Source organism: Anguilla rostrata, chromosome 9 (assembly GCF_018555375.3).
Source record: "Anguilla rostrata isolate EN2019 chromosome 9, ASM1855537v3, whole genome shotgun sequence".
NCBI classification, from domain to species: domain Eukaryota; kingdom Metazoa; phylum Chordata; class Actinopteri; order Anguilliformes; family Anguillidae; genus Anguilla; species Anguilla rostrata.
This window is the reverse complement of record NC_057941.1, coordinates 18,304,273-18,314,159: the sequence shown is the minus strand read 5'-3', so window position 1 is coordinate 18,314,159 and position 9,887 is coordinate 18,304,273. Positions and strand designations below refer to the sequence as shown.

The window sequence follows — 9,887 nt, the reverse complement described above, 5'->3', positions numbered from 1 at the left end:
CATCAGTAGTGGATGATTTTTTATGTACACATGAAAATGTTTATGATTTATGATTTTGTTTTGTTTCAAGTCAAAAGCATTTTATAGCACTGAATATGGCTGTAGATCATCAGAGAACCTATGGAATGAAGTTGAAATATACCATTGCTGTAAAATAAATTGATGGAACACAATAATGGTAATCCAATAAGCAGCCTTTTTTCTGCTAAGAAACTATTTATTTTAGGATATTATACCATTTTGAACCCATTTGTAAAACACATTTTGATGAAAGTAGAGTTTATTGTCTTCACTCTCTTGAAGTGTTTTATTCGGCATGCTAAACGTGAAAAGAAGTCTCGTAGTTCCAGGGTTTTGCTGAAACACCGCCCAACTAATAGCGTCATATAGATTACTCCGCCCCTGTGGGAAGAACCCAAGCCAATTCCGTTTGCTGCCGGATGATGAGCACAAAGAAAGGCGGGACATTACTGTCGTTATATTTATTGTTTGTGTGACTGGAGTCGCTTATCGAACTGTTGCAAAAAATATTTAATTAAATATTTTTCAAATATACATTCCTGTATCGTATGCAGGTCGAATTTAAAATACAAATTGCAAACTTTGGTTTAGTTTCAAAGAGATATCGGTTAAGCAGGCTAACAGTTTCATTGAGAAACATCCCTGGATCTGTTGACAGCCAAGTCTATAGCTTGGTTTGTTATTAAACTATGGCAATTGCACACGTTGCCACGGAATATGTTTTTTCAGATTTTTTGCTCAAAGAACCATCGGAGACAAAGTACAAAGGAGTGCGTCTAGATTTGGCTGTGGATAAAATAGTCACGTTTATTGCGGTCGGGTTGCCTTTGTTGCTTATTTCTCTCGCGTTTGCTCAGGAGGTGTCAGTAGGTGAGTATATAGCTAATGTTATAACTTGATAGGTAACAAACACGGTTGTCGCGGCGGCATCCTCAGTATTCTTAGTGTGAAAATTCACTTTACATTGAAATGACTGGTTCAGCTATTACTAGAGCGCTAGTAATTATATAAACTCATTCCATATAGCAAAACCCTGCAGGTGTTTTGCTAATGGTTACAATAACAATGTAATGGTAGGTTTTAACCCTGGATTTTTTTTTACTTATTTCTTAATACTTGTTCTTTCATGTGAATCAACGGTGATCGATGGTTCTTATTTTGCAGTATAGGCGGTATAGAGCATGTGGTAAACACGCCCTAATCCTTCACTCGCTGACTCCCTTCTTCGATGACTTAAACAATCTGAAACAAAAGCCTCTTTACTGTGATGAGACTTCTTTTTGATGCCACATGATACAATGTCGCAATGTCATTATAACTTCAGTTATCAGTAAACCAATTTATAAATGGTCTTTCTACCTCTCTGCAATATGACCCTCTGCGTGTGGTCAGAGCACAGACAGCGCTTCTCTTGTAATTGAAACGGTCTAAAGCAGTCTCAGCTGACTGCCAGTCATGCAGTGAATGTGCACTTAGCCTTCGTTTAATGAAACGGCCTCTGATTTCGGGGTGCATTAGTCAGCCGTCACTTGGATATTACTCAGCAACTTGAATTTCACGGTGGCAATACAGTTAATGAAATCATCTCTTCAACTTTCTGAGTTTGGAATGCAACAGTAACAGAACGTTCTTATACCTGCACTAAGCGATTGAACGCACCTGCTAATCAGAAACACCTGTGTAGCCATTTGTCCCAAACATTATGATGCCCTGGAATGGGGGGGGGGGGGGGTGTATGTATATATATATATATATATATATATATATATAACTTGTAACTAGGCAGCTGTTTCATAGGTGACTTAGTTGATGCGCCTGTCTTAACGACTAATTGTATTTTTATTTATTTTTATTTTTCCATAGATTGCGTTGTTGCCGTTCTCGTTGTTAGTGTTAATCAGTTTAACCATTAGGGTCCAAGTTGAACTATGCGGTTGTTCCCTGTACTTGGACCGGTACTTCTCTCTAGGGTTTTCGTCATACTTGTTCCTGGTTATGGTTATACACTTTGTTGTACGTCGCTCTGGATAAGAGCGTCTGCCAAATGCCTGTAATGTAATGTAATGTAATGTAATGTAAAAAGTGCTGTAAGCTCTACATGATACCAATATATATAGAAAATACCCTTAAATAAAAGCTGAGAATATGCACTTCAACCACATGTGAATTGTTTGCTTACAAATCTAAAATTGTGGAGTACATATCCAAATCAATAACAAATATGTCTTTGTCCTAAACATGGCACTCACTGTATATATGTGCAGGTTAACTTCAAATTAAGTTTAGACTGATTACAAATACTGAAATACTGGAGTCCTAGCCCACCTGCATTGCAACTAGCTGTGCAATCAATTGGGTGATGAACAGTCTGATGTAACTGAGCGTCAGACTTGGGTCAAATGACAACCTCCTTCACCAGTGGATTTGGTCAGATCTTTGGTCTGTCTGCACATTTCTCCATGCAGGCTGACCAAAGGTGAAGAATAACATAAAATTTTTCCATTTAACCTGAGGATTGTAATTTTGAAATTGTATTTCTTTTGTTGTCAGTGCCCTGGGACCATAATTGTGCACTTTGTGAGCCTGTACTGATTCGACTGTCTTCTGTCCCCTCGTTGCCATAGGAACACAGATCACCTGCTTCTCTCCCACCAACTTCTCCTGGCGCCAGGCGGCCTATGTGGACTCCTTCTGCTGGGCAGCTGTGCAGCGGCAGGACCTGTCCGGCGATGAGAACGACCACGCTCCGCTCTGGCTGCACAAGGTACAGGCTGGCCCTTCTCCCCTCTGCATCCATATTCACAGAATTGCACACCATGCTATACCACATAGTGCTACCTTATACTATATCCCAGTTCATGCCACCTCTGCTTTGATCTATTTACAACTGTATTTGGCGCTGGTTTTACAGGGTGTGAGCTGTCTTTGTCATGTACTGCCTTTCTTTCATCTTTCTTTTGTTTATTACTAAATAACTCAACATAATTCCCAGCTATCTGCTTTTGGACTAAGGAGAGAAAATATAAATTCTTCTGGGAGAGGGAGAAATGGCACCTCTTGCAGCTCAGTATGTCTTAGCATGCCATAACCTGAGGGACAGTGAGTAAACTGATCTCAAAAGATTCAGATACCGCTGAGAGAAAGCAAGTATCTCTGTCAGAGAATCAAAACAAAACTAACAGCTGAGAAGTTGAGGAGCCAGATGGAAAAAGACAAAGCAGAAAAGGTTTTGCTGGGTTTGTTTTTGTTGTTTTAGTTCATTATTTTACAGGAACCAGTGAGGAGGAAGGGGGAACATTTACGTTTTTTGTGTTTATGTCTGTGTTGTTGTGCTCTCTGTCTATGTTGCAAATCGTGGTGAAAACCGCATTTTGCCGCATCTTCCTCCCAGGGACAGGACACAAGATGTGACACTACAATAATAATTGTTGTTCTTTGTTGTTCTTGTTATTGGTATTGTTGATTATCAAAATTATGTGGGAATGATTGCTTTGGCAGTGCTTGTACCTTTGTGTGGTTATGCCAGTAAAGCATATTTTCATTTGAATTCGGATTTACAAAACTGCTGCAGTTATTTGCAGAAATTGTAGACACAAACTGACAAAGTGAAATCTTTCCAACAAAAATAAAGCAGTAGAAACATCCAAGTGTAAGAAAAAGCTGCAATATTTATACTCATTTTATATCTGCTGTTGTACTCATTACTAGTACAAAGTAAAATGCAGACTGGTATGGTATGGTATGTTGGCAGATGGACAGACCCTGGACATTTACTGCAGTCTGTTTCAGTTTTCGGTTGTTAGGCCTGTTCCCATAACTCTCTTGGCTCAGGCACGGATGCGATTAAATTAGACCAGACAGCTGTCAAAAGCATGAGTTTTACCGTCCAGTCCAGGCATGTCCCAGAGCCGTAAATGATCAGCTTAACTATCTGTAATGTGGACACCCATTGGCACCCTTTGTATCTGTGAGCTCAAATATGTGACACGCATGTTTTAGTGGTATTCACACAGACGTTAAATAACATTAATTAAATGGTATTTTTAACCCATTCCTATATGGGCAGTAGTGTCACATTTATAAGTTATATATTTTTAACAACAACAAAAAACTATATTTTCAGGGACAAAAGGAACATGTTCTGTAGTTGCATTATCTTTTTATACTTTTATTTTATCTGTAAAAGCCCAATTTAAGACATGAAAACATCTTAATATAATAAATAATCAGAAATCTTATATAACTAACAAAATATTCATAGTAAGTCATCAATATTCTTCTCTGAGGTATGAAAGGGTTTGAATATGTGTTTTTTCTTTACCACATTATAATGTTATAGATAGGGAGAAATTTTTAGAACTGTGGCAAGACCATGGGTGTTTGAATATATATTGGTCAGATAGATTAAGGCCTACTGGCATGTATTAAGTACTGCATGCAATTGGTGTTCATCTGTACTAGTGGTCACAAGACAAACTAATCTGAATTATTAATAAATAGGTTCACGGCTCAAGGAGAAGTAAAAGGCTTCACCACACGTGAAAGCTGAGCTTGTACCCTGGACATCGCTCATTTGAGTGTAGGTGGTGTCATTAGCTGGCTATGGCTGGGAGTTTGAGGGGCGGGATACAATTAGCTGTATCTCATTAGGTTAAAGTGGGCTTAAAATGGTTTTAGGGTTCCTGAGGTCACCATCACATACGTAACTTGCAACCTCTTCGGTATAACTTCTTTTGTCTTAATTTTTTGTCCATTATTTTACCCTGCTATCCAAAATAATCTTTCAATTTCATACAGTATATGTGGATATTTTTGTTTGGTTGTGTTGCCTTAACTGTTCTAAGATACAGTTTCAGACCTGGAAAAAAAACGTATTGTTTTGCAAAGTATATTAAAATGAAAAACATGTAAGTAAATTAAACATTAAGACCAGAACCAGATAGTTAGGCCTTGATGTTCCATGAAACTGTAACCGATTTGTGGAGCTGCATACCAGGGCATTTGAAGTGCAGTCAGTCATCATAAGCTGCTCTGTATATTCAGGTTAATGGATTTCTGCACATTATGTACATCTGGCTAGAGATCATTGAGTTTATTCGCAATTCATCTGTTGCTTGGTAACTGGCCTAATTCTTTCCGGACCCGCTGTGGTCTTCAGCAACCGACTATTGTAGACTGTGTTTACGACCCAGTCCTGCCACCAGGCCAGACACGCCAGAATCAAGACTGACATCAGGAATTCAGAAATACAATGAATTTCTTGTCTGAGTATGACCTCATTTCAGCTGATTGCATTGTGAGAGGGTGGCTGTTGCCAATTATAAAAGAAAATGTGATTAGTGTATCAACTCAACTGCAGGGAAGTTCTACACATACTTATACGTGGATTTTGTGATAGTGAATGCAAAGGGAACAGGGAGCCTGTACTGTTGTTTGGTTATCTGACTGATCATTTTAAAAGCGACTGCTGTAATAAAGGCATGAGGTATGAACAGTTTGGTTAATGAATGCATTGTTTCCATCAGCTGCTTAGGAGAGATAAGCCATCAAGACAGCCATATTTTATTTTTAAAATGGTATTGTTTGTACACTCTCTGTTAAGTTTGATTTTCCCTGAAGGAGATCACACAGTCCCATGGCCGCATTGGCTCATACACCTTTTATTTGATCTTATTTTTAATGAAATTATGCTCATGAATAATATCATACGATTTAATGGATTATTTATATAGATAAAAATAATAAGATGTCAAACGAGCTTGCAGAACGTGACATAGTTGTAATGCAGCTTCAGTACCAACATGCAATCCAAAAGCACTCCTGAAAATCTGGCTCTGACAAATGCTTCTTGCTACAAGACATACATAGTTCTTGAATTGTAATAATTCATGTTTAAACTGATATTTTACTTTTGTGAGCACTATTTCAATGCAATGATCTCATTGTTATCACACAAGCTCTGGGACCCCATAACCATGATAGTTTAGGTAGGTGAAGTGCAATAAAAAGGCAATGGGTGTCACTAGATCCTTAAAGACAAAGAGTGAAATTATTGTAGCTGTGGAATCTGCATGTTCTTCACAAAAATGACTTGAGAAACTCAACAGTAAGGCTTTAAAATCCAGGTGGGACACATTCATTTAATTGTTCACATTGTTTGTTTTAATAAGGCACTTAGCTTGAATTGCTTCATTAATTATCCAGCAGTGGAAGTTGTACAGTAGCTATGCAATAAATAATGGTTAAGTATGACTGAATTCCATTTGTTTGAAAAGCCTTTTCCCCACTCCATTTTAAATCACATAGCTCCCGTTAAAACTTGTTTTTTTAAAACAGAAATTGCGAATAATGAAAATGTCTTAAAACAAAGGGCCATATTTACTAAGGATTTGTTGAGCTTTTATAGACTCTAATGAGACAAAAAGCATTTTTCCACAAAGTAATGTTTATATATTGCTGTGACATCTATTTATCATCAATGTTTATAATATGATTCAATCTTTGTATCAGGGTACCTGTGTAGTTCAGTGTATTTACCAGCAACAACACTGTTGAGAAATATATGCAGTGTGTATTCATTTTAAAAATAATTTTTATTAAGCTATTTTGCACATAATACACAATTACAACCATTTGAGTGCAGGGATAGATCAAGATAAAGCTACAGATGTATTTCAAAATATTTTATTTTTTCTTTCCCCTCTCCTCCTTCATCTCTAGTTCTTCCCTTACATCCTTCTGCTGGTGGCCATCCTCATGTACATCCCTGCCTTGTTCTGGCGTTTCACCGCCGCACCTCATCTCTTCTCTGACCTGACCTTCATCATGGAGGAGCTGGACCGCTCTTACAACCGAGCCATAAAGCTGGCCAAGAGCCTGGCGTCCAACCTGGACACCAGTGATGCCCCTGCAGACTCCCAAAGGTAGGCCCCGACGCAGTTGCCCCATGCTCTGCCTGAATGATTCACACAGCCAGTGTTTATTCATGGTTTCTGTGTGCCACAGCAGTGTCTTGGACCTGGCAGAAGGGTGCTTCAAGTACCCTTTAGTGGAGCAGTACCTCAAGACCAAGAGGGGCTCCCGAGGCCTTGTCATCAAGTATCTCATCTGTCGAAGTCTGACCCTGGTCACCCTCCTGCTCGCCTGCCTTTACCTGGGCTACTACATCAACCTGGCATCCGTCACGGACGAATTCACCTGCAACATTCGCACGGGCATCCTCCATAACATGACGTCCATCCCTGCCGCCATGCAGTGCAAGCTGGTGGCCGTGGGCGTCTTCCAGCTGCTCAGCTACATCAACCTGGTGGTCTACGCCTTGCTGGCGCCTGTCATCGCGTACACCGCCCTCGTACCCGTGAGGCAGAGCACCGCCTTCCTCAGACCCTACGAGGCGCTGCCGACGTTCAGTATCCTGGACCTGACCACCTCCCTCTACGATGACCTCAGCATCTACCTTCTCTTCCTGGAAGAGAATCTGAGCGAACTGAAGTCCTACAGGTGCCTGCAGGTGCTGCAGCTGATCCAGGAGAGCGGGGGTGAGGCCCTGGACACCATGTGCCTGCTTCGCACTCTGGGCCAGGTCAAGACGGATGTTGTGGATGGGAAGACTGGGGCCTCACTGAAAGCAGAAGCCGGGGAGCAGGACAGCTCCATGGAGCTAAAAGGTGACTATACTTACTCCAACAGGCTTAGTGTTACCTAGCAACAGCACAGCACAGTAGTGTGCATTAAATCATGAACCCAGTTTGAATGTTCCAAATGTAAGATTTCAGCTGAAAACTATGAGGCAATTGTGCTTTTTGCTCCATTTCTTTTACTACAATGCGTTATGGGAAGGCAATATATGTGAATACATGGAGCTAATTAAGCAGGGGAGCAATTTGTTTAACAAGAAGCTGCCTACCTATGTGCCTCCTAGTAGTGCAAAACCTGATTTTAATTCACTGACATTTTATTTCTAGATAAATTAGCCCCATTGATCTGTCAGATATTTATACAAAAGCTTCTGCCAATTGATCAGGCACCACAGGTCCACATGTTCTGCTACACGGACTTCTGAGTTGTGAACTGCTTTGTGACAAGAAACGGTGGCATTAAAAACAAAACAGAAAGACAGCCATTCGCATGTTTGAAAACTGAATGTTTTCCTTGCAGTGCAACACATAAGTTCAGATATTCAGATGCACTGTGTAGAATGGAACATCAAAAATACATGTGCTCTTCTGTCCCACCCCAGACGTCTCCACCCTTTTACTGGAGGATGGAAAAAGCAAAGGCGGGAAGTGCTGTGACGAGAAGGCGGTGCGCCAAAGAGTGATCTAACTGTCCCCGGGTTACGCCAGTTGCCATGACGACATGACAGGCTGAACTCGACATCACATCAGATGAAAGATGGTTTGTGTGGGAAGTTGCTGATCCAGGATGGGAGACATGAGAGGACATTTGTAGTTGAACCTCTCTACTGTTTTCTTTAAGCAATAATGGGCTTAAATGCTGCAGCCTCATGGAAGTGTATCACCACTGTATCCACCATTCGCTATATATGGCATAATTATGCTTTTATTAATGCCAGTCCTTACATTTTTCAAGGGTGATATTAGGCATATTGTATATGCCTGTTTTTAGGATGGGGGTGTTGCTGGGTATTTATTAGAATTGGCAAGGGCAGGCGAGAGATTTGATGCAGTCTGTAGGGTGCCTGAATCTCAAGCCATATGCCAGTCGCTGGTCCCTCCTATGTGTTACCCTTTCTTCCTGCATGAATAAAGCAAAAAAAAAAAAAAACATGAAAGAAGGCCTGTCCACTCTCCTTTACAAAATTGGTGGACAAGGCCAATAAAGAGTTTAAAAAGAGACCGGTTAAATGCACTGAAGCCTAACAATACATATATTCTGTCTGTAATTTCTGTCCATAGTTTGTGCAATTAATTGTTTACATGAAAGTGTTGAATATATTTCAGAAACACTGGCTTGTAACTGAGCATAGATCTTATATTTAAATTGTTATTGATGAGGTTACCAGTATTTTTGTTTTTAAAATGCACTGCAGTAGTATCTTACGGCAGCCACACATTCAGGTGTTCACGGAACTGTCTTTGCAAGGTTAAATGCATTGGAATCCAAGCCATTTTCTTCCTCATAATAGCTTGGCACTTTTGCATTACTGTAGTCCATGCACGGTATGTATTTATTGTGTCTTAGGAAAATTCATAGTCTGAATTCTATAATTGTTTCAGAAAGCTGAATGTTTACATGTACAGCATAGTGTTTTGTTTTATTTCTTAAATGTTATGAACCTGCTGAAGATTTTTAGTATAGATTCCTGTCCTTTTTGTGGAACCGTAATAAGGCTATTTGTTCAATTAAACCCGACTCTTCGAGAGAATTTGTATATTTGTATTTGTTTGCAAAGATATGCAAAGATATGCTAATTCCAGGAGAGTGATGTGGTAAACTGAAAAGCTGACTAGTGAGTGACACCGTTGGTGGATTGAACATGACATTCCACTTGTTACCAAAGGAGCCCATTCTTAAACAAAAACAGGTAGAATTTGTTTTTTTTTAATCACGTGGTTGTACCTGCCAGCATAGAGGGAATCCATGTTCTTAGTGCACATTTTACAGTTTAACTGCTTCCAGAAGTCAGTGGCTTTTTGCGAAAAAATTGATTTTTAATCCAGATGCTGTGCCTACTATATATCCCAGAACCAAAGCAGCAAGCATTGCCAATTTGCATATTCATAGATTTGGGTATTCTCAATGAGGGTGAAAGTGTAGAGATGATATTTTCAGCAGTTTTATGAAAAAAACAATAAAATTATTTTCAAATAGAAATTTACATTTAAACATCTGGAGGTCTTTAA

At 39.6% G+C, this 9,887-nt stretch overlaps 1 protein-coding gene across 2 annotated transcripts; it reads left to right on the top strand.

Annotated features, from left to right (window-relative positions):
- Positions 1-420: 420 nt before the first annotated feature.
- panx1a (pannexin 1a) lies at positions 421-8,818 on the top strand. Of its 2 annotated transcripts, none has more exons than XM_064350824.1 (5): positions 421-891; positions 2,646-2,785; positions 6,742-6,944; positions 7,030-7,688; positions 8,261-8,818. In XM_064350824.1, the coding sequence occupies exons 1-5, from the start codon at positions 711-713 to the stop codon at positions 8,344-8,346; spliced, it is 1,269 nt and encodes a 422-aa protein (XP_064206894.1). In that variant the 5' UTR covers positions 421-710; the 3' UTR covers positions 8,347-8,818. The 2 variants fall into 2 exon arrangements, with proteins under 2 accessions (XP_064206894.1, XP_064206893.1); XM_064350823.1 differs by having other exon boundaries at positions 423-891; positions 7,027-7,688.
- Positions 8,819-9,887: the final 1,069 nt, after the last annotated feature.

Excerpts from the sequence above, each read along its gene's own strand:
- panx1a (XM_064350823.1), top strand. The coding sequence starts at position 711 with ATGGCAATTGCACACGTTGCCACGGAATATGTTTTTTCAGATTTTTTG. Across the intron at positions 6,945-7,026 it reads GCCCCTGCAGACTCCCAAAG|CAGTGTCTTGGACCTGGCAG; the intron begins GTAGGCCCCGAC and ends TGTGTGCCACAG. Across the intron at positions 7,689-8,260 it reads CAGCTCCATGGAGCTAAAAG|ACGTCTCCACCCTTTTACTG; the intron begins GTGACTATACTT and ends GTCCCACCCCAG.